Below are 25,694 nucleotides of genomic sequence, written 5' to 3' on the forward strand. Positions count from 1 at the left end.
GTGTGTAAACTTCTGAGCTCAAACCGTGTCAGGAAAGAAAATGTGTTTTTGAGCTCTCAGCACAGTATTGTCCAGAGCATTCATTTCATGGACTGCTTTGATTTAATGAGAAAATGTTAGAACCTCAGGTGAAGCACCTTGAATAGTTGTCCTTTTGTTCAGTGACCCCTGACCCTCACTGACAAGTCTTCTTGATCATTTAGAGAATAATGTGCCATGGGAGAGCAGACAGTGTTCGTCTTTGTTTCCTACTGAGTTTCCTACCGGTCAAAAGTTTTAGAACACCCCATTTTTTCCAGTTTTTTATTGAAAATTATGCAGTTTAATGTCTCATTGCACTCTTAAATGAAAGCACAGTACAAATAAGCAATTGGAGTTAAAAAAGAAATCATCGAATGTATGCTAAACTTTTGACTCATCAATGTAGACACCTTTGGCAGCTATAACAGCTGAACACACCTGTGGCGTTCTTTCTAAAATAGAAATCAAATATTCTTCAGAACGTTCTTCCCATGTCTGTTGCAGAACTTCCCATAAATGTGGACCTTGTAGCTGCTTTGCTTTCACTCTTCTGTCCACTTCATTGCAAACCAGCTCGATGGGGTTTAAGTCTGGAGACTGTGCTGCCACTCCATGTTTTCAAGCTCACCACCTTGTTCTTTCTTCCTGAGGTAGTTCTGGCATAGCTTGGACTTGTGTTTTGGGTCGTTTTGCTGTAGGCGCACACCAGAGGGTCCTGCATGGTGCTGCAAAATGCTGTCGTAGCCGTTTTGGTTCAGGGTGCCTCTCACTCTGTACAAGTCACCGACCCTGGATCTAGCAAAACAGCCCCGGATGATGGTCTGTCTCTCTTGCATTGTTAATTGCCTTTTTCTCACCATTGTTTTAGCAACACGCTACTTTCTGCAGTACAATACTGTTCAACAGATGCTCACGAGGGTATGATACCACGGTGTGCTCCAAGCCAACACTGCTTTTATGCAGACAGAGGGGCTGTAAGTAATCCAGAAAAGTTGGAACACCTGTAGGAATTAGTAGTACAACAGCTTTCAGAGCTTCATCAACCTCCATTGCTGCAGAGCAGCTTTAAATAGTTAACCCAGGTTTTGTTCCCTGAAAAAGGCCTTTTTTTATAATTCTCAAATGTACATTATATTCAGTTTGGGTTAACCTTAACTTCTTTTTTTCAAAGCTCTGGCAGTTCACCAGTTACCTTTGTACCATTTCAAGCTATTCATTGGACTTGAATGACATGAATTGCAATTAAAAAAACTGGAAGAATTGGGGTGTTCTTAAAGCTTCTACTGGTAGTGTATTTTTCCAGATTTACATTAAACTAAACGGCTTTCACATTCACTGTTTCAGGCAGACCATTTTTAGCTGTGTTTCAAGTCTACCTGCTGACAATAGCCAAATATTACGATTTAGATTTGTTCATTATGGTTTATAAGGTTTAATATAAGGTTTAAGTAGCACACAGACAAGTTCAGTTCAGTTTACCACCATTTGAGAAAACGTGCTTTGATTCAAATGTTATGCACTTATCTAAGATCGGTGGCTGTGCCTCAGGTGGTGGAAGGTGAAAGGTTGTTGATTCTAAAAAACTGTACAGTCTGCAATAAACAAAAAACAACACATTTAGAATAAAAGTACCACGAGCGCCTTGTAAGGACCATGCACTATGAGATACTGTAGGAATTTATACACTCATAAAAAATGGAGAAAGTAAAAATGAAGTTGGTTAAAAACAGTAAAAGTAAGACTTGCAGTGTTCAAGAGAGAAGTGCAAATGGCAGTAATAAATCATATGTAGACTATAAACATCAGACATGTTTGGGATCTTCTGCCTGAAAGGTGTGTTCACCTGTGAAAGAATGAAGAGTTGTTATATAGCTTTAACGAGAACGGTAAGAGTGAAGCGGTCTTTATGGTTGGATTAGTCTGAGGAGAAGGACCTGTGCTTATTCAGTAGTGTGGAGTGGAGTGGGTGTGTTGTCCGTGATAGAAAAGGCGTTTGTTCAGTGACCCCTGACCCTCACTGACAAATGCCTGTAAATTCTGACCACTGATGCTTCCAGCCTTGTGGATTAGTTTTTTGATCCTGCGGCATCTCTGGCACTGAAGCTGCCCCCCAGCAGACAACAGCAGAGTAAACAGCACTTACTTGGTAGAAGATCTCCAACATGATGCTGGACACATTAAAGGATCTGAGTGTCCTCAGAAAGGCGTGTCTGCTCATCTCCTTCCTGTACACAGCATCACTGTTGTCATTCAGGTAAAGTGGGCTTGACATACCTACTACAAAGACTAAATGTGCATACGTGTGCTGATTAAAAGACACACATTTACATATTATGGAAGCTGTGGAAGCTAAGAGCACTGTGTGAAGTTATGCTGCACTCACTGTGTCAGTGTGTATCATGCATGGGAAATGGAAACTGAATCATGAATCACGACCAAACGACTGCTGAGGTCTCCGATTTTCTAACATTAGTGTTCATACTTGTAAACTGAGACCTTTTTCAAACAACACTACTGTGCTCTTCTGTTTTTGAGAAAAAGAAAAGAAAGGTGACTTTGCATGGTAAAATACAGGCCTGTGCGATTGTGCTTTGCACCGTGTTTGTTAGTTGTAATGTCAGCTGCCTTGTTGTGGGCTGAGAGGAGATGTTGGTTAATGTTGGCAGTGCAGGCCCTGTGGTTAGCCCCTGAGCCGCGCAGCATTATGAAAATGAATGCTGCAGATGAGAGCCGGGAAACACTGAGAGGGTTTTATAAATGACTTGAGGACAGAGACACAAGTTAACATTCCTTTGCCAATTTGCACTTTCTTCCACAGTTGTAGATGCTGTGGAGGACGATCGGAGCAGTGTTGAGGCGACAGAGGGATTCCTGCCTAACGACTCTTGTCGCCGGCTCTCCTTACACTATTGCCAAACAGGCAGACACTGGTGTCATCAGGAGAGAGAGGCTGTGTAATTTGTGGTGCACCCAGAGACATTTTAATAAGCTGGAATTTATGAGACTCTGCAATACATTTTCAGTTATGTCATTTTCATATCTTTACTGCAGCTGTCACAGCAGTACTTGTGGCAGCATGCAGAAATACAGCAACACAATGCTTATTTGCTCCATAAAAATCAATTTAAGTAAATCAGCATGTACAGATGAGCTTTAAGGTGTAGATACCAACCCAATCGTTTTCTTAAAAATGTCCACTTTTAATTTGTCCAAAGTAATTTGATATTTTTAAAATAGACTCATTTTATATGTATAAAAACTGCACCAAACAAATGGTTCAACCATACTAACAAATGTCTGTGAAGGTTCTCAGTCAAAGCTCTTTAGACATACTAACAAAGGAACAATAATTACCCAAATGCCCTGCAGAGTTTGTAAGTTTGCTCACTTCCACAGAATGAAACAGGAATTTTCTATTGTAGTTTCATTGAGACAGAATATCAGCAAGAAATCCAGAAAAATGCAAATCAATTCATAACTTTTGTATGTCAGTGGGAAAAATAAACATTTGATCCCCTACAACCCAGCCAAACCTTAGGCTCTCACAGGTTGGCTGCCTATCACAGATTACAGTTAATCAATTACAGATACTCCTGATCTCAACTGTACCACCATCCACAAAATCAGTTTCTTCTATTTCAACCTCTACATCACTATGGGCAAGACCAAAGAGCTGTCAAAGGATGTCAGGGGTGAGACTGTAGATCTGCACAAAGCTGGAATGTGCTAAAAGACCAGCAGCAAAAAGCTTGGTGAGAAGTGCAACGAGCAACTGCTAGTTTGATTATTTGGAAAGTGAAGAAATACAAAAATAAACATCAATTGGCCTCAGCTTGTATGGGGTGAGGTAGGAAGTCATTGTGTTTTTGTTTGTTGGGATTGCCCACAGCAGTTCATCACCATATGATAACTGTTTTTATTATATAAATCATTCTGTTCAAGTCAAGTAGAAGGATCCTGGGAGAAAAAGTACATGATTTCAAATGGTTAAATAAATAAACAGTGTTTACCCAGAATGAGTGACAATGCTATCTTTGCTGCATTAGAGTCCAAACATCTCACTCTCCATGCTAAGACACCCCAGTTTTTGTGGGCTGTTCTTGGTCTGCAGTGGTCAGTATCTATCAAAATTGGTCCTTAATGGAGCAGTGGTGAACCAGCAACAGCGTCATAGATGGAGTGAGGCCAAGAGTGAGGGTCAGTGTAGTCATATCCAACAGATGAGCTATTACAGCTCAAATTGCTGAAAAAGTTCATGCTGGTTCTTGGTGAAAGGTGTCAGAATGCACAGTTTGTTTGATATGGCATTACATAGCTGCAGACGAGACAGAGTGCCCATGCTCACCTCTGTCCACCACTGAAAACACCAACAATTTGCAAGCGAGCATCAGAAGTGGACCGGGTGCATGAGTATCACTTACCTAGAGAACACCCAGCGTCAGGATGCACTATGGATAGAAGGCAAACCAGCGAAGGCAGTGTGGTGCTTTGGACAATCTCCTACTGGGAAACCTTGGGTCCTGCCCCACCTCCCAACTTATAGGACCTCAAGAGTATAAACCATCTAAAAAAGTGTCACCTTCTTATTCATCAATGATTGAAGAAAATAAAGACAACCCTAGATTTCTCTTCAGCATTGTAGCCCCACAAACTGTCGGAGCTCTGTTTACCCAACCATTCTTTTAACGCTCACTAGTAATGACTTCATGATTTTCTTCCCAAATACAATTTTAACTGTTAGAGAAAAAATTGCTCATAACTATCTAACAGATGGAACATTACGTACAGCTGCTTTCAATATTATTGATATTTATTTAGTCTTTTTTCCAATTGATCTTTCTGAATTAACTTCAATAATTACTTCCTCCAAACCATCAACGTGTCTTTTAGACCCCATTCCTACAAAACTGCTCAAAGAAGTCCTGCCATTAATTAATTCTTCGATCTTAAATATGATCAACTATCTCTAATAATCGGCTATGTACCACAGGCCTTCAAGCTGGCTGTAGTTAAACCTTTACTCAAAAAGCGTCTCTAGACCCAGCAGTCTTAGCTAATTATAGGTCAATCTCCAACCTTCCTTTATATCAAACATCCTTGAAAGAGTAGTTGTCAAACAGCTAACAGATCATCTGCAGAGGCTTATTTGAAGAGTTTCAGTCAGGTTTCAGAGCTCATCACAGCACAGAAACAGCTTTAGTGAAGGTTACAAATGATCTTCTTATGGCCTCTGACAGTGGACTCATCTCTGTGCTTGTCCTGCTAGACCTCAGTGCAGCGTTCGATACTGTCGACCATAATATCCTATTAGAGCGATTAGAACATGCTGTAGGTATTACAGGTACTGTGCTGCAGTGGTTTGTATCATATCTATCTAATAGACTCCAGTTTATGCATGTAAATGGAGAGTCCTCTTCACACACTGAGGTTAATTATGGAGTTCCACAGGGTTCAGTGCTAGGACCAATTCTGTTTACATTATACATGCTTCCCTTAGGCAGCATCATTAGAAGACATAGCATACATTTACACTGCTATGCAGATGACACCCACTTTTATCGATCCATGAAGTCATTAAAACACTAATTAGTTAAACTGCAGGAATGTCTTAAAGACATAAAGCCCTGGATAACCTCTAATTTTCTGCTTCTAAATTCAGATAAAACTGGTTACTGTAGGTTATTATACTCGACTATGAAAATCTTAAAAACATGGTATCTAACCAGATACTTACTCTGGATAGAAAAACCTTGGCCTGCAATGACACCATGAGGGATCTTGGAGTCAGTTTTGACCGGGACATGTCCTTCAATGTGCATATTGAACAAATTCTAAAATCTCTAAAATCCTGTCTCAACATCATATCTTGTGGATTTATTCCAGGCTGGACGACTGTGATTCATTATTATCAGGATGTCCAAAAAACTCCCTGAAAAGCCTTCAGCTGATCCAAAATGCTGCAGCAAGAGTCCTGACAGGGACTAGAAAGAGAGAGCAGATTGCTCCTGTTTTGGCTTCCCTTCATTGGCTTCCTGTTAAATCCAGAAACAAATTCAAAATCCTGCTCCTCACATACAAGGTCTTAAATAATAAGGCCCCATCTTATCTTAATGACCTTGTAGTACCATATCACCCCAATAGAGCACTTCGCTCTCGTACTGCAGGCTTACTTGTTGTTTCTAGAGTATTTTAAAATAGGAGGCAGAGCCTCCAGCTTTCAGGCCCCCTTCTGTTAAACCAGCTCTTAACCTTTTTTCACTCACCAACTGTTTATACACCACTCTACATTTAATTATGAGTTATAATTATTTTCTAGCTCTCTTCTACAGCCTGTCTTTTGTCTTGTTTCCATCCCCTCACCCCCAACCAATCACAGCAGATGGCCCCGCCCCTCCCTGAGCCTGGTTCTGCTGGAAGTTTCTTCCTGTTAAAAAGGAGTTTTTCTTTCTCACTGTCACCAAAGTGCTTGCTCATAGGGGGTCATCTGACTGTTGGGGTTTTCTCTGTATGTATTATTGTGGGGTCTTTACCTTACAGTATAAAACTCCTCAAGGCGACTGTTGTTGTGATTTGGTGCTATATAAATACAATTGTATTTAATTCTTCTCAGAAAGAGGTCACTGTGCTTAAGGGAAGCAGACTGGACCATGATTGGGTTCTTTATTAATGTCCTGTAGTTACAAGAGAGAGATCAACATGTTTTAGTTTCAGAAGTCATTCCCTTGCTGTCACTACTTCTGAGAGAACCTCATCCTGTGAATGCAAACGCAGTTGCATTCACAGTTGAGTTGAGCTGTCAGCACAATGACAGCATTATTTTATTGGTCTTGTTGAATCTTGAAACAAGATTTGAAAACTTTGGGTTCTGCAACATGGCACACGCTGAACCTGTGAAAAGAACAATCATTATTGGCAGTTCTTAGTCCAGACAGTTTTGCTTCTGGCTCAGCTTCATTTCTTATTCATTTCATCTCTCGCTTCTGTTCTTTCTGTGCCTTCTGTACATTTTTTCATTCCACTCTCTGCCCTCGTTCTACTGCTTTCATCTGTCTGATTTGCTACCATTTTCTGGCTTCTTTCTTCATATGCTTTTTTTTTGTTATCTACAGGCATCCCTGGACCTTTATAGTGACAAAAGGTGATGTGTCTTCTGTTGTGGAGGACACTGCTGTCTATCAAGGTAGGAATTTTTTTTTTTTTTTTAAAAAACCTAACCCTGCCACTAGCATGATTTTAATGGGATATGACATGATCAAAGCATTTTTCATCCAGGAAACCCAGCAAGTTTTATGTTACGGCACTAACAGCATTTGTTGTAACAGGGACTAAGGCGTCTTCAGAGGCCCGGAGCGCTCAAGTTTTTCAGTCAAGTTTTGGGGAGCATTTCACCGTCACCGCCAGCAGCCAGTGGGTCCAAGGTAACTCTGCGGACACATAGCCACACCAGTGTTTCTTTCTGAAAAGAATGGGAGAGCAGATACACAGACAAAAGTATGCAGCGCCTCAGTGTCTCTCAAGATGTTAAACACCACTTAGTTTTTATCAGGGACACACTGCCATCCAAAATAAATGCAGCAGAAGTCATTTGGATTTAACCACAATGGTACCCAAAGAATAGGGGCAGCCAAAGCAACAGGTTTTACTGGTGCACTAATATGAACAGAGTCTTTTCCCTTAAAGAGCCTGTTTCCAGTGCTCTTTACCTTGCTAGTTATACCATATACATATATATCTCCCAAAACTTGCACTAGTGACCACAAACCTTTGTTACAGTCACCCACAAGGGTAGCCCAAACAGTTCCCATTATTACCAACTAAGCATACTAAGCTAACTAAGTAATGAACAATGGTTTGTTTTTTTGTTTTTTTACATACAGTGGCTTGCAAAAGTATTCGGCCCCCTTGAACTTTCCCACATTTTGTCACATTACAGCCACAAACATGAATCAATGTTATTGGAATTGCACGTGAAGGACCAACACAAAGTGGTGCACACGTGAGAAGTGGAACAAAATCACACATGACTCCAAACATTTGTTACAAATAAATAACTGCAAAGTGGGGTGTGTGTAATTATTCAGCCCCGAGTCAATACTTTGTAGAACCAGCTTTTGCTGCAGTTACAGCTGCCAGTCTTTTAGGGTCTGTCTCTACCAGCTTTGCACATCTACAGACTGAAATCTTTGCCCATTCTTCTTTGAAACAGCTCCAGCTCAGTCAGATTAGATGCACAGCGTTTGTGAACAGCAGTTTTCAGATCTTGCCACAGATTCTCGATTGGATTTAGATCTGGACTTTGACTGGGCCAGTCTAACACATGGATATGTTTTGTTTTAAACCGTCCCATCGTTGCCCTGGCTTCATGTTTAGGGTCGCCCCAGTCTCAAGTCTTTCGCAGACTCCAAGAGGTTTTCCTCCAAGACTGCCCTGTATTTGGCTCCATCCATCTTCCCATCAACTCTGACCAGCTTCCCTGTCCCTGCTGAAGAGAAGCCCCCCCAGAGCATGATGCTGCCACCACCATATCTGACAGTGGGGATGGTGTGTTCAGAGTGATGTGCAGTGTTAGTTTTCCACACATAGCGTTTTGCATTTTGGTCTCATCTGACCAGAGCAGCTTCCTCCACATGTTTGCTGTGTCCCCCACATGGCTTGTGGCAAACTGCAAACAGGACTTCTTATGGTTTCCTGTTAACAATGGCTTTCTTCTTGCCACTCTTCCATAAAGGCCAACTTTGTGCAGTGCACGACTAATAGTTGTCCTGTGGACAGATTCCCCCACCTGAGCTGTAGATCTCTGCAGCTCGTCCAGAGTCACCATGGGCCTCTTGGCTGCATTTCTGATCAGCGCTCTCCTTGTTCGGCCTGTGAGTTTAGGTGGACGGCCTTGTCTTGGTAGGTTTACAGTTGTGCCATACTCCTTCCATTTCTGAATGATGGCTTGAACAGTGCTCCGTGGGATGTTCGAGGCTTGGGAAATCTTTTTGTAGCCTAAGCCTGCTTTAAATTTCTCAGTAACTTTATCCCTGACTTGTCTGCTGTGTTCAAGGTTCAAGGTTCTTTATTTGTCACATGCATAGTTATACAAGTATAACACACAGTGAAATGTAGCCTGACACGCTCCTCGACATGTGCAAAAAACATGTACAAAAACTTCATGGTGTTGTTGCTCCCAATATTCTCTTAGACAACCTCTGAGGCCGTCACAGAGCAGCTGTATCTGTACTGACATTAGATCACACACAGGAGCACTCTATTTAGTCATTAGCACTCATCAGGCAACGTCTATGTGCAACTGACTGCACTCAGACCAAAGGGGGCTGAATAATTACGAACACCCCACTTTGCAGTTATTTATTTGTAACAAATGTTTGGAGTCATGTGTGATTTTGTTCCACTTCTCACGTGTGCACCACTTTGTGTTGGTCTTTCACCTGGAATTACAATAACATTGATTCATGTTTGTGGCTGTAATGTGACAAAATGTGGGAAAGTTCAAGGGGGCCGAATACTTTTGCAAGTCACTGTATGTAAAAAAACAAAAAAACAAACCATTGTTCATTAACTACTTACTAATTGTACGATCGCTAGCTTAGCCTGGTTATGTGTAATTTGAACGTTTAAACGAATTACACATTATAGATTTTGGGAACATAACATAAGCCACGTGGACACTGAAGACATCAGAAACTGCTGTAAAATGGAAGAATTCCCACATGTGACCGAAATGGAAGCATTCACAGAACAGAGCAAGATGTAGAAGTAGCTGAGGTCATGAAGCCAGCAACACGTTACATTTGTTAGCAGTTAAGAGAAGGAAAAACATCACTTTACTACACTCCTGTGATCACCACACTGTCCTCCTGGAAAGTTCTAGTTATCAGCTGTTACATGCTGTGGGGCTGTGCTACATCTTAGCAGTTATCTTGGCTGTAGCCACATGGCTACTCTAGAATGAAAGAAAGTCTCTATGCTCCATGTTTTTTAAAACATAGAAACATTTTCCATCAAACTGTTATATTGTTACAGGCTGCCGGGGTGCAACATAGCTAACACAAGCAAAATCTTCGTGCTTTTGTTTCAGGCAGACTGGCTCATGTTATTGACACTGGGTACTATTGTTGCACTGCAGACACACAGAGGTAGTTGTGGCAGCTTCTGACCAGTAAATGTCCTGCACAAGTGTTGCAATGACACATTGTGCTATAATAAAAAACTACTTCATATCTGAAGGACTTCTGTGTTTAAGATTCACACTACAGCTTAGTGCAACGACAAGGCAGAACATGTAACAATATTATTACAGGGAAATATTAAATTCCAAGTAGAACCTGGTGTTCTTTGTAGGTATCTATGCAGTGTGGTGAGATACAATAAACACACCCAGACAAATCCTGGCATCCCCACGATACTCTGAGTATTGCTTGATTGCTGTCCATCTTCCAGGCCAGGCTGTGTTAGCTACTATCAGCTTACAGTCTGGTTGCTTTGCTAATTAGCTGCTCACCTCACCAACAGGCAGTAACATTTTCTGCTGTCAAAAGTATTTTGTAGGGACAAATATACAAATAAACAGCCCATCCCCCCCTGCTTGGAGTATAGACTCAGTATCTCGACTCCAACCTCTGTCGCTGCAACATTGGTGTTACAGAGGAATATAGTCAGTAAACTGTGTTCAATCAAACAAAGTGCAGCAACATATTGCTGACATAGACTATATTTGCTGTGTCAATAAGCTATGTTAATGCCTCGTCAGTGCTACATCTTTTCAGTGGGAAAAAATGTTTGTGCTACATAATGTCTCTCCAGTCAGATCGTGCAGACAGAGAAAAGGCGTTGGTGAAACAGAGGTGTGCGACATCATCCCGAGGTCTTGCTCAGGAAAAAGCTACATTAAATCTGTGTGGGTAGTACTAAGAAACAGAGAAACAATCGCTTCCCAATATGCAAACACCTACCACTACCCACACAGAGGATATACATCGGCAATATATTGGTGTGCTAAATAGGTAGCGTTAGTAGGTAGTTGAGTGGTAGTCAGCAGAGCTTCAGGGCCGTCCATAGTCCTTCATTTAGCTCTTTCAGCCGTTTATTAAAGTCTTCATCAGGAGTGGCAGAGGAGTTTCTTATAAAAAAAATAAGGGCCAGAGCTCTGCTTCCTCACAAAGATGCACCTCAGAAAGAAGACTTACACCAGATCAGGTTCCCTTCAGTTCACACAAGACCATCAGGGTGTCTGATCTGGAATCAAAGGTCTTTCCTCTGACACAAACTTGCCCAAAGCACTTAATCATTTCAAGAGTCTGTTCAGTTTGGAAATCTCGTTCTTTATGATCACCTTGTTTAATTTTCCCAAGATTTTACACCTGATGCCCTTCCTGACGCAACCCTCCTCATTTATCTGAGCTGACTCGTGGTTCTCATGGGTGGGTTAAAAAGAGACATGCAGATGGACAGATGGCAGCAATTTTTTCAAAAAGGATAGAAATGGCTTTGTTGAAAACATACTTTAAGAAGAGGGAGGAACATAGGATGACCTATAAGAGTGGATAACGGTGCATACAGGTGGACAGAAGGTGCAATCTCAAAGAGACAGGAGACTGCAAGCTGCTGTCAGGCAACAATGTAGTTAGTCAGCATCAGATAGTAGTCTGTAGGATAACTCTGGACATGAAGAAGAGAAAGTAAGTGAAGGCTGAGGCAAAGATTAAATGGTGAAAGGTTGTAATAGAGTTCAGCGAGGACACTAGTCAGCACGCTGCACAGCAGCACCTGCAGAATATGGTCATTCTTCAGCTGTTGCCAGAGAAATCCTGGGGATCCCCACAACGCTTTGTGTTGACTTAAAACAGAAAATATTTTTAGCATTCACACACCACTGAATGCACCAGAGAGCAACATGCGGTTAGTATTGTGCCCGAGGATATTTGGTACGCAGAACAGAGCAGCCAGGAATCGAACCACCAACCTCCTGATCAGTAGGTGACCTGTTCTAACACCCGAGCTACACCATTTATTTTCTTAATCATATGAGCTGATCTGATATCAGTCTGGGTGGAGTCCTTTTTTCTCCCCGTCTTTCCTCATATTGTGTATTTCCATTGTTCTACCTCTCCGACCCGTCTTCCCTATGTGATGTTTGTGTAATGTATGTATGTTCGGAAGGGTAAGATGGCGCTGGTTGCCAGCAGCCTTAACCCAATTTCCTTCAGGATCAGTAAAGTATTATCAATCAATCAGTATGTCGTTATGTCAGCTCAGCTCTCCAGTATTTCATTTGGGCACCGGGTATTCTGTCCGAGCTGTAATTGATTGGTGATGTCATCCCCACATCATCTTCCCACCAATATAGAAGTGTGTGTTTGTGTTTCTTTGTGTCTGCAGAGGCAGAATGGTCAAACTGGTTTGACAGGGATGATGAAAGGGGATCTGGAGACTGGGAGAAATTGTCTGATCTGCATAAAGCCTATCCAGACCGCCTATGTAGCAGCCCGCTGGACATTCAGGTAAAGATATTCTTAGAGAACAACACAACCTAACTTACAATAAGTGACACTTTCATTAGGAGTAAGACAATGCAATTAAGCATCAATACGCTCAAGAAAAAGAGGAATCTAAATGAAATGAGTTTATCTTTCACAGAAAATACTAAGAAATAAATTCAGTGTGTATTTCACGATCCAACGTTGGTTCCTAAAAGTTCAATTTAAAATATTACTACTGTCCCTAATTAAAAGTTCTCACTATTAATGTGTTAATGACTCCATCCTTGCATCTATGCTTGGATGTGTGCGTTAATGTTAACTTGCTGAACTTTACTGCAGTGCATCCAAAAAGTATTCACTCGTTCCACATTTTGTCACGTTACAACCTCCAAAGTGGATGGAATTAATATTTCATGTCAAAATTCTACATATGTGACATAATAAAAAATTGAAATACAACACGTGCATAAGTATTGCGTCCAGCTTCCACTGGTGATCTGTTGCAGCCATCTGATCATCTGTCAGATGTCTGCAAACTGATTGGAGTCCACCTGTGGTCAGCTCAGTGGGTTGGCCATGATTCAGAAAGGCACTCACAAAAGCTGAACTTTTTGGAAGGTTTGATTCCTTCGAGTCACTGAACAAACTGCTCCACACTTCTAAAGCATACCAGCTCCTTCAACCGTGCTGCCGTAGAGAATCCATCTGGAAATCATTCCTACCGTTGATATAAAGCCGTATAATAACTCTCTATTCTGTGACAGGTGAACACACCTGTCAGGCAGAAGTTCCCAAACATATTTTTGTATTATACCCTCACGCAGCTGTTTTTCTTACATTTATTGTGTAGATATTATTTATTAATGCAAATTTCACTTCAGCAAGAAATATAACCCCCAGCTGTGCACCAGTCACACCAATCATATTAAGGCATATTATGTGGTTAGTATTGTAAATCACTGGTCTGACTTCACATGCATACTTGAGTAACATCCTAGTCTTAACCCATAGAGTTAACCATTATATCTGCACATTAATCTTTAATAGCTTCAACTCTTCTGCGAGGCTTTCCACAAGGTCTGTGAGTGTTGGAGAATTTTCGATCATTCTTCCAAAAGTGCATTTGTGAGGTCAGACTGACGTTGGCCTGGCTCACAGTCACCGTTCTAATTCATCCCAAAGGTCTTGATTCATGCTCATCAGGTAAACATATCCTCAAATCAGATTCTGTTCATCTGGATGTGGTGTTGTTTTAATGGCCACGTGAAGACAATCAACTTTCTGGGCTGAGGTCAGAACTTTGTGCAGGCCAGTCACGTTCTTCCACACCAAACTCACTCATCCATGGACCTTGCTTTGTGCACTGGTGTCCGGTCATGTTGGAACAGGAAGAGGCCATCCCTAAAGCTGTTCCCACAAATTTGGGAGAAAAAAACTGTCCAAAATGTCTTGTTACGCTAAATCGTTTAGAGTTTCTTTCATTGGATCTACGTTTGGATGTCTGTAGGGACTGACTCTGCAGAAAGTTGGTGACCTCTGTGCACCATGCACCTCAGCATCCGCTGACTCCACTCTGTGAGTTTATGGGTCCTACCACTTTGTTTCTGAGTTGCTGTTCTTCCTTTAATTTAATTGAATGTGCTTAGATTTTTAATATTAATGTATGTTTGCCCATTGTGATCACGAGTATTGTTAAAAAAACAACTGTTAATCATAGTGGTGAGTGGTGTAAATCACCATAAAACCATAAAACAAACAGGAGGCTGAGCTATCACAAAGCAGCTTTTATTTAGTTGTCTGGTAATAGTTTGTGATTTGTTTAGCCTTTTAGTTTGAACTAGGGATGGTCTTTAATTGCATTGCTCATGGCTCTAAAATCGGAGCAAAGAGCTGGCCCCAGGAAACAAAATGAAACAAAGAAATGTGCTGTCCTATTCTGCAGTTTCTGAATTCCCTAAGAAGTGTAGAAATCTCTGTGCGACCTTCATACATTTTATACAGTCAGCTTGCTGTTGATATAATTCACCAATAATACTAGATCATCACTGACTGAAAAGGCATTTTATGCATCTCTTTGTAACCATCTTCCTCTTTCACGTTTACAAGGTCACAAGCTTAGATCTGTCACTGAACAGTCAATTTTCTTCAATAGAAGTAATTCTGCTTATATACAGGTTCACTGTCAGCTTGTACTACGCTTTAGATGATTTACAGTAACCCTGACATTATCTTGTACCATATCTTGATCTTCTTTTAGCTTCTCCCTTTAGGCGACACCACAGCATACCATCTGCCTCTGTCTTATCCAATCGCTGGCATTCTCCTCTGTCATGCCGACCCTCTTCATCTCCTCCTTCACTACATCGATTAAACTTCTCGGAAGTGTTCCTCTTTTCTCGCTGCCTGGCAGCTCCATCATCAATGTCCTTTGCCCATTATATCCACTGTCCCACTGCACGGTCGTGTCTCTAACTTTGTCTCCAAACTGCTCAATTTGAGCTGCTGCTTTTAATCTTGTCGATCCTGGTCACTCTCAAAGGAATTGTTTGCAAATTCAAGTCTGCCACCACCAGCTCAGCCTCCAGTCTTTTTGTCAGTACTACTGTCTCCAAACCAGACATCATAGCAAGGATACCATCTTTCACTCTTGCTGCTATCCCTCTGTCACAAATCACCCCTGACACTCATCTCGACCCACTCCACCTTTTGGATGGCATGTATTTAAACTCATCTACCTTCGCTACCTCTTACCCCTTGCTTTTCCACTGTTACACCTCACTCTCATTCACACGCATGTATCTGTCTCGCTTCGGCTGAGTTTCATTCCTCTTCTCCCTACAGCATATCTCAACCTCTCCACTTGCTCCCTAGTCTCATTACACATCACAATATCATCTGCAAACACCGCAACCTACGGAGACTCCAGCCTGACCTCATCTGTCAGCCTCTCCATCAGTATTGCAAACAGGAAGGAGATCGCAGCTGATTCCTGATATGATCCCCTCCTCACCTTGAAGTCATCTGTCACTTCTTTTGCACGCCTTAAAAGTGTCTCACTGTCCTGCACCACCCTCACATACTTTTGTGCCACTTCTGACTCCCTTATGCAGTACAAAAGTTTCTCTCTGAGCACAATACCATATGCTTTCTCTCGATCCACAAGACACAGTGCAACTGCTTTAACTCCTTCTGACCTTCTCTACACTTCTGCATCAGCACTCTCAAAGTAAACATCTAGTAGTAGTAGTAGTGGCCTGGAGCCATACTGCTGCTTGCTGATCTTTTCATGTATCCTTAACCTGCATGTCATGTGACTTTTCCATGTTATGTAATGTGATGTTTGTGTATTGCATGTACGGTCTAGGTATCTATCTTAATTTCCCCTTGGGGATAAATAAAGTCTCTCTGACTCTGACCTACATCATTAGCCCCCCAAGCCCAGGGGTTTTCTTTTTAAGGTTTAAGTCTTTATTGTCCAAAGAAAACTTTGGACTCTATGGATAAAACAAGGGAAATTTAAAATAAAATCTTTCTCTAATACTAGATCAAAGTAAGACATAAAAATAACTCTGTTACACTTAAAACACTGCAAAAGGAAATCAACCTCCTCACTGGATGTGCCACAAACTGTAACCTTTCAAATATAATGGCAAGTTTCATTTCAATAACAGATGAAGCCTGATTTTGTGACTAAAATAAAACCATGCTAGTAAATTGCCCCCTGGAGGATAGCCCAAAAACCTTGTAGCAATGCTAAAGTCAGGTTAAAAGTGTCTCAGTGAAGAGTCACTACACCGGGGTCAGCTGAGGCTGCTCCTGTGAGCAGTTGTCTTTGGCCAGTTGGACGAACAGATCTGTCCTCAGTCAAACATGGCTGCAACATGAGTGTACTGCTGGGACATGTCACAGCCAGCTGTTAGCTTTCCATGTGATGCCAGGCCTGCAGTTCTGGCATGCTGATTCCAACAACCATACTACCAGTTCCCTTATGTCTCTTTTGTTCCTTTGCTGAACTGAACTTAAAAAAAAAAAAAAATTAGTTTTAGGTTTTCTGGCTTCCTTTCTTATGAGGGGCTTTAAATGATGAAGATTTAGAGAGCCCGCGTGCCTCTGAACAGGTTCACGGAAAAAATGACAACGTCTGTGTCATGGTCGGCTGTGTGGCAGGCAGGAGTGGTGGACCCAAAATGCAGGACTCTTAGGAAACGAGGTTTCAACTGAAAATGCAGCTTTATTGCTGGAACAAAACTTCAACATAAAATAAAACTCACAAAAGCAAACAAAACTCTAAACTGAGATGCAGGACTGGAAATCAACACACAGCAAGTGAGGGTGAACAGCCGTTAACGACACAACGCTGACACAAAGACACACTGGGCTTAAATACACTGAGGGAGTCATCAAGGAATTAGAGACAGAAGGGGGACACAGCTGGGAGAAATAAGACCTAACGAGACAGGGAGAGCAAAGCCGGAACACTGACATCAGACAGGAACAAGAACCTTCAAAGTAAAACAGGAAACAAAACACACTTTACTAAGACACGGACTAGACAGAGAGAGACAGACTTGACACTGACCAAAGTCTACTAAATAATCATCATAATCAAAACAGTATCACTGATAAATCAAATCATAAATCATAATCTAGAAAAACACCAAAGCACGAAAAACAGAAAGCTGGGTCAACATGACCCAGAACCGTGACAGTCCTAAGTTTGCCGTTCTCATTCTAAAACAGCAGGATCTCTAGTTCTAGCAGCCAAGTGGTGTTCTTCCAGTATGTTGTGTAATTTGGGTCAAATTTGTTTTGGATTATCTGACACATCCTGAAGGTATGTGAAGAGGCTCAGTGCCAGATGCTAAATGTCTATACTTTCCTCTCGCTTTAGTGGTCACAGCACAGTTTGCTGAGTTTAAGAGGTCACAGTTTTATTATTGCCCCTGTTGGAAAGTTGAATCAGAAGCAGGGATTTACAGCAATTGAAACGGTCAAGCAAAGGTTACCACATAAATTTATAGATTATCATTAAATAACTGAAACCGCATATGAAAACAAGGAGAGTTGGCAGTTTGTGCTACGCTGGCCTTTCCGCTGTGTTGTTCCATGCTGCTGCACCACTTTCCCCAGCATTGCTGTTGGGCCCCAGTACCTTATCAGTAGGCTAAAATAATTAAGTAAGGTGCATGCTATTCTTTCTGTGACAGCTGTTTGAAAATGAATGAGGTTAGAGTTCCAAAAATGTGTGTAGGACTCTGCCCAAGTAAGTCTTTGTGTCTAGACAGATTAGGAAGCCGTGGAACACTGAGGACTAGCCCTGTATGCTGGAGGCCTTATGAAATTCCTGCTGTTTGCCAATAACATAAGCCAGCCAGCAGACAAATTTCAGATGTAGTTTATGAAAACAAACACGTTTAGAAGCCACCCAATAAAAGAAAATGTCCTATTGCCAAGTCACCAGACATTTCTCTGTCTTTTTCTCTCAAGCTGTGAGCAAGCATGTTGCCCAACATTTTGAGACGGTCCTCTTGAGGACAGTTGACAGCTGGAATAAAACCAACAGTGTGTCGCAAAATGTAAAAATAGCACTTTTTATCCACGTGTCTCTCATGTTTCCACTGTCCAGGCTGAAACCCATGACGGCATTCCATCCAACCAGACGGGAGATGTGATCCACAAGAAACACAAGGACTATGGCTTTGTCTGTCTCAACAAAGACCAGACTCATGGCCTGTGTCACAACTACAGGGTCCGCTTCCTCTGTGGAAAACTAGGTATAATCATTTGACTGTGTATATTGTGTTTGTACCTTTAAGCGTAGCACGAGTATATATTTTCCACTCGTAGACTTCTTCTCACAGTACACCATACCCCTGCATTTTTGCCCTGTTTCCCTTCCTTAAGAATGGCTTCTTGACAGCCACTGACATCATTTCTGACGAGGCTTTGATAAACTGATGGTCCAGACATAGCTCGCAGGTCCTGCATCAGGTCTTTTCTTATTTCTTAAGAACACGAATTTCAGGTATTGATCATCTGTAGGTAGTTTTCGGCCTGCTATGTCTTTTGTTTTTCATTTTCCTTCATTTTAAGGATGCACTGCAGACCAGGCTGAGATATGCCACTTTTTGGGGTAATAGCTCTTTGGAATCACGTCGTTGGTATAGAAATACTTTATTCCTGCCAGACTACATTGCCTTTGCATCTTTTGTAGATTCAACAAAATAGATTTGAACAAACTATATATTTTTGTGACACACTTCTAGCTACAAAGATACAGTTTAAAATTGTTTATGTTCAAGAAACCAGTTTCAGGTGATTTAAGTTGTGTGACAGGACACATCATCATTCTGGAAGCAGCAATCAGAAGATGGGTATACTGTTGTTGTAAGGGGAGGGTGAGAAACAATACCCAGGTAGGCTTTGGCACTGATGATGTTCACTTGGTACTAAGGGGTCCAAAGTGTGCCAAGAAAATATTCCCTATACCATTACACCACCATCAGCTCTATGAATTTGTAATAAGCCTGCTTTCATGTGGATTATGCTACGTTCAGAGCATGCCTTCTGAATATGGCAACAGAAATTTAAACTCACAATGTTATGTTGTTCAATTTTGCTACCCATGCAAGCTGTAGCCCCGGTTCCCCCTTTTTGTTTACAGGGGTAGCACCGAGTGCGGTCAGTAAAGAGAACATCAACATATTATGTTTAGAGCCCTTGTGCATACCTTGGTTGTAACAAGTGGTCATTTGAGCTAAAGTTCTGTTGCTAACAGCTCGAATCATTCTGGCCGTTCCGCTCATGCGATGTCTCATTTCACTAAAACAACTGTGGCTAACTGCATATTCTTATTGTTTTAGACCATTCTTTATCAACAAGAGAACTCGCTGTGCAGGAAAATCCCAGCAGATCAACAGATTCTGAAAGCCAGCCCATCTGGCACCAACAAACAAGCCACATTTAAAGTCATCATCACCTTTCATCCCCAGTCTGATGGTCTATTTGAACTTCAACGGGGCTGCTGACCACGTCTACATGTCACATTGAGTTGCAGTCGTGTGATTGGCTCATCACATCTTTGTGTTAATGAGCAGCTGAATACAGTGGCCACTGAGTCTATATAGACATACAATCTTGTTGTGCTTCAGAGAACATGTTCTGTGGGGGCGGGCTGCTATGACTGGAATGCATGGAGCTCCATCTGTGCAGAGATTTACAGTCCTTTGTCTGGACTTGTCCCTATATTTTTGTTATATAAAGATGGGCTTTCGAGTGTTGTCTTTTGTCAAGGTTGACAGTGGCTACAAGCACTCTATACACTCTGTGATTTACCCCGCAAACACACTCCCACAACGCATTAAACTACAGTTGTAGGCTAGCTGTCATTCTACGAAAGCGTCTGCTTGGCTTTTCTCTGAGCTGAGGATGTGATCTCAGGAAAAGATTTATTCTGGTTAATAAGTGCTTTCATAACTTTAAAGACTCAGTTGTTTCTCAGCTAAAAATCACAATATTAGAACCAGTCCATTTACCATTCACCCATTACAAGCAGGGAAGTGCAGGGCGGGAAAAGCTAACACAGAACGTCCAAAGTCTGCAGTTCAGAAAGTGTTTTAGTCCTCACAGACTCCTATTTCAAAATGCCCAGACTTACACCAGTGAAAGGCATGTTTACAGCCTGCTGCAAAAAGCATTTTTGACCTCCGTCACTTCTTCCATCATATCTGGTGTGCCAGTGGCGGCGTGTGGTTTGTGGCTCAGCTGCAGGGAAGGGGTGGAGCAGTATGTTCATGGGGGCAGTGCCAGAGGAGGCCGACTGGCACAGCTGTCAGCCATCACACCAACCACTCCTTCCCTGTTTAGGTAGCAGCCGGGTCCTGGTGGAGAGAGCTGTGCGGTGTGTGTGAAGAGGGCAGCGGAAAAGCTGCGTGTGAATCAAAACACTGTTCTCCCGAGTGCCGGGTCCTTCTTACCACAGCCTCACTTCCATCAACATTTTAAGTTATTTGACAAAAGATTACTGCTGAATTTACACTTTCTACCATCAGTTTGACCTTGTCTGTAAAACCATATCATCAGCCTTCAGGGACATTTATAAGGTGTCTATACAGGGTCCATGTGTGACCATAAGTGTCAGAATCAGAAAGGGTTTTATTGCCAAATGTTGAGCAGGTTTACAACATTAGGAAATTGCTTCGGTACTTAGTGCGAAACATACTGTTAAACAAACACTTAAATAAACATAAAATGTAATTTAAAAGTGCTAAGCAGATAGATATATACATGTTAGTGGTGGGAACAGTCATACGGTTATTGTTCATGAGTCCAACATGAGGGGAAGAAACTGTTCTTATGGCGAGAGGTTCTGGTGCGAATGGACCGGAGCCTCCTGCCTGAGGGGAGCAGGTCAAACAGACTGTGTCCAGGGTGAGAAGGGTCAGCTGAGATCCGAGCTGCACGCCCCAGTGTCCTGGAGGTATACAGGTCCTGCAGAGATGGGAGTCTGCAGCCAATCACCTTCTCAGCAGAGCGCACAACGCGCTGCAGTCTCTAGTTAGTTTGTTCATCAGGAAATAGGCCCTGACTCTGTGTAGAGAGTAATTTGTTACTCTGCTCATGGCATTGTGTTACTCGTTGAGGTCCCCTCAGATGTATTGTGAATTAATTGCCAGGTGACAATATAATGTGAAATCTTTAATTGGTTCTGATAACCAATCCCTTTCCTAACAGGAGCCCAGCTGTAGAGCTCCAGTGTGAGAACACTTCATTGTCAAAGTGTGAGGACAGGGAATGATGATTAACTTGGTAGTGGTAGAAGTATTTCTGAGGCATTTCAGAATTCAAGCAGTTACATAAGAGCCTCAGCTTCACCTTCACATATACAGTTTTTAGCAGTTAAAGGCGATGGGGTTTTGTCATCATCCTGCTGAGCGGGCAGAGGCGGTGTGGATGCCAAGGTTTGTGAATGCGATAACTCGAGAACGGAGCACCACAGGACTTTGAAACTGATACCACAGGTGTATCTGCTAGAAACCTCAGCTTAGTTCTAATCTCAGCGACTGTGAGATCATTCCTGCGCGTGGCCTTCTACCTGCACATCTCCTCCATCTAACACACTGTAAACACTGCAGTAGTTGCACCCTTTCTGCACACGCGCTTTTCTACTCAGTAATATTCCCGTCAATACTATAATCACCTCTGTCAGTCCTTGATATTTATTATTGAGTGATTTGTATATATTGTGTTATTTCTTAAATTTGTAGATCTGTAACATATTGTATTGCTAAATAGTCTGTTTCTGTTACTGCGTTGGAGCAACTGTAACCCACATGATTTCCTCAGGGATTTATAAAGTATGCTGATTCTGAAGGTCAGAGTTCAAGTTCTATGAAATTCTTTTGAATGCGGTAACTCCATAAGGAATCAATCTCAGTAACCTCGACCTCAAGGCTAGAGGTCAGAGGTCAAGTTGTCTGAAAGTTTTCTCTTTTTTCCTGATTGCTGTGATGATTGACAAACTTGGCTAACACAATTGTTGTGAGGACTATATTTATTGCATAACATTATGGGTGTGTCAGCGTTGCTGCATGTTTTCGCCTAACTCTTTCCATCTCACCCTGTAGTTCGTCCACAGGCCTCTGTTTCCATCGACATGATGTCAAACAGCAGCATCCTGGAGCTGGCTGACCACCCTGCGGGCTGGGGGCCTGGGGATCGGGTGGTGGTGGCCAGTACAGACTACTCAATGCACCAGGCTGAAGAGTTTACACTGTTGCCCTGTCCGACCTGCGCATCCAACCAGTTGAAGGTCAGAGGTAAGAGTGCAGCAGCTGACAGTGTGCTGCAGTTCTAGGCTGCAAGGACGGGAATTTATGCTGCTGGTAATTCTGCACCACAGTCAAATGTCAGCTTTCACTCAGAGTTGTGGCACATAGTGTCCTAGACAGGTCTTTGAAAAAGAGTTGTAGCTGTGGTCTGCCATCACCAGTGTGTGAATGGGTGAATGACTGAATGTAGTGTGAAGCGCTTTGGGGTCCTTAGGGACTAGAAAAGCGCTATACAAATGCAGGCCATTTACCATTTACTGACTAAAAAGTACGTCATGACTCGAGTCCCACTGCCTTGAAACGAGTGAAACTAATTTAAAAATGTAAGCTGTCATTACCTCTGAAGAAACTGGAATGCCATTCTTTGATTGTATCCAGAGTCAGATTAGTTTAGTGGTGAACACTGAATATTTTTCATTTTTCTGAATGACAACTCTGCTTCAGTTTCATTAAACGATTAACTAAAAGTGTATTAGAACAGACGCCTGTATTAATGGAGTATGTGTCCAAGGCGTTTTATGATTATACTGTTGCCTTCACATAATCTAAAAATCCTTCTAGAAGCATCTACATGAAATTTAATCTTAAGAGCTTGTAAGAAGGCAGCTGGACTTCTTTAAATTATCTGAAGCTCTTTCACCTCTCATCCAAGAGACATTTTCAGTTCTAAAACCAAGGTATTTTAACCCAGGTATTTTAACTAGTGGGGCTTGTCCCTTAGTAAGTGGCCACTGACCCACTAAGATTAAGACTGAGACTCACACAAAAACATTTTAATCATTCAGATTTGATTGAATTAGACATAAAAACATTAACACATAACAAGACAGTTTAAAGACACTGACATAGAGTGCAAGGAAATTTGACCCAATACTAAGTTACTGGGTAATATTCATCTGTCAGATATCCAGTATACACTATCTGGTTCACATGAAGTTATGTTTCCACTTTGTCTTTGGATATGAAGTCACAGATTCTTCCATGGTCACAGTCAGTGACCACTAAACCAACCATCAGTTCTCCCATTACATACTTTTAGACTGTTTCCAAGGAGGCGCAGTCTTGATGACCTGGGCAAATCATTCTTTAGCCATTGGCTCATATAATCCAAAACATCTCTCCAGAAAAGAAAAACTTTGGAAGACTCCCATAATGCATGCACATAGGTGCCTCTTTCTATCTTAAATTTGCAACATTAAGCATCATTAATTAAACCCATTTTGTGTAATTTAGATGGGAAACCGCCTGGAAGTTGTACTTTGAACAATTCAGACATTCACCTGAAATGTCTGAATTCAGGAACTGTAATGTGTTAAAGGAGAATCCCTGGGCACTGATGCTGAGGTGCTCCTGATGTGTTTATCAGAGTGTGGATGCTCGATAGAAAGCACCTACGCTGAGAAAAATGTGTTTGTGTGAATGGCTGAAAGAGGTTTGTACCAAGTAAACATTCAACATTAGTCATAAACACACATCTTCTTTTTATTTGACAGAACTGATTCTACATTGAAAAATAAAACCAAGTGTGTTGCTAACTCTCCAAAGGTTGATTCTGTTCATCTGGACGTAGCGTTTTCAGATGAACAGAATCAACCTTTGGAGATTTACTTACCTGGATTGATTGAGAATGCGTCAAGACAAGTGTGTTGCTAAGTTACTAAGTTTACTTTTATGGCACTAAAAGACTTAAAAAGCTGCCAAATGTACCACAAGGTGAAAAGTGAGAGCTGTAGCCACAAGAAAGAAGCTAAGCTAATGAAAAAAGGCTGAGCCCAGTGGAAACTTATCACTGAAAGATAAGGTGAGGGACCCTCAATCAATTTCTTGTAACTGCAAGGCAGTCTGGTCAGCTTTAACACACTGAGGCAGCTTCTTTCACCCTTTAGATACACACACACTTTTGTGTCTGCTGTGTGCATTAATGCAGGTTTATCTCAAAGCAAAAGCAATCGGAGTGTGCAATGTGAACATTTTGAACATTTGAAGGTGTTTCTTTTGAAGTGACTTAGCACAACTGATTCAGGTGTGGTCTGAGAACAACATGGCATTATGGCAGGTGTGATCCTGTGGCATCATTTTATCAACTAATAATTATTGTTGGTGCTCTAATGTGTTTGCCTTACAATATAAAGCTTTTAGGAACCGTTGTTGTCACTTGTCACATTTAACTGGTGGCGCAACAACAGCACGAGCAAGAGTGACCCTCAGACCAGTTTGTACACTACACACCCTGAGCTGGCAACGAATGCTTTCAGACTGCCAAGTGCACAGCCAGTTTACTGTTCCCACTGAACCATAATTTAGCATAATTCATGTCACACCTAGTCATTAGGTAAGCTGCAGTCAGCATTCTGTTTCTATTTTTTCCTCCACTGGCCACAAAAACAAAATGAAAATGATAAGATGTGCACGAGTCTGTCCTGCACTATTGTTCTTCACTTGCAACAATAATGTTGACTTGCACACAAGATTCTTGCACTGTAGCTAAGTTACAGCTAGCTGGCTAATTTATCTCCATATTGACGATTATTGTAGAGGTAAGTTATTATCATGAAGTCATATTAGACTTTAGCATTTGGTAGCAGTAACACTAACAGTCAATCTAGGATTAGCCAACTAACTGTTACTGTTAAAATGTCTCGATACATGTAAGGAAATTAAGGAAATTCCAAAAAGCTAATTCTGTTCATCTGGACTTCTTCACAAAGTCACTCGGATGATGTAATTGTTAGGTATAACTCTATGTGGTTATATACTGTGAATCTTCTGATGGCCAGCCAAGTTACAAGATCATCATGCAGCGTATAGACAACGTAGCCAGCCTAGATACATTAGCTGGCCTGTGATCCATCAGGCTAACGTTAGCCAAAAGAAGTTTGCTTCACCAATTAAATGTCCTGTCTCGCTGATGCACATCACAATAGTTTTAACCTAATGCACAAATGTCCATTTGGTCACACAGGCTTCACTTTCTCTGATGTTCACTTACCTGCAAGCACAGATCAACTGTTTTTTACCCACAGCATGTAAAGACATTTTATTGAGGCACTGAAGTTGCTATTTATTGTTTAGTTTTTTTTATTGTATGTATTTATTTATCTAGAACTCCTGTCATGACAATTGTGTATTTGCCACATTGTGAGGACTTGCCTCCCTTATAGAGGACAGTTCCATGTTGCTTAAATCATTAAACCAAGACTTGCCAGAGTAAGGATAGTTCATCACTAGGGAACTAGAGCTAGAAAAAGATATCAGGAAATGAATGTAAGCCGAGTGAAAGGATGGTAACACATCCTCTGTGGGTATGTGTATTTCTAAATATGCAGTGTGATAGAGGCCAGGTGGAGACAGCCTATAG

General features: G+C 41.6%; 1 protein-coding gene across 2 annotated transcripts in view; it reads left to right on the top strand.

Annotated features, from left to right (window-relative positions):
* Positions 1 to 25,694, top strand: part of cemip (cell migration inducing hyaluronidase 1) — a 156,418-nt gene that overhangs the window by 63,941 nt on the left and 66,783 nt on the right. For both annotated transcript variants that reach the window (XM_026185444.2, XM_026185371.2), the window contains exons 7-11: positions 7,131 to 7,201; positions 7,344 to 7,439; positions 12,406 to 12,527; positions 18,133 to 18,280; positions 22,133 to 22,324. In XM_026185444.2, coding sequence (XP_026041229.1) covers positions 7,131 to 7,201; positions 7,344 to 7,439; positions 12,406 to 12,527; positions 18,133 to 18,280; positions 22,133 to 22,324 — 629 coding nt within the window. The remainder of the gene's footprint in view (positions 1 to 7,130; positions 7,202 to 7,343; positions 7,440 to 12,405; positions 12,528 to 18,132; positions 18,281 to 22,132; positions 22,325 to 25,694) is intronic.

Source organism: Astatotilapia calliptera, chromosome 1, assembly GCF_964374335.1.
Source record: "Astatotilapia calliptera chromosome 1, fAstCal68.1, whole genome shotgun sequence".
In the NCBI taxonomy this organism is placed as follows: domain Eukaryota; kingdom Metazoa; phylum Chordata; class Actinopteri; order Cichliformes; family Cichlidae; genus Astatotilapia; species Astatotilapia calliptera.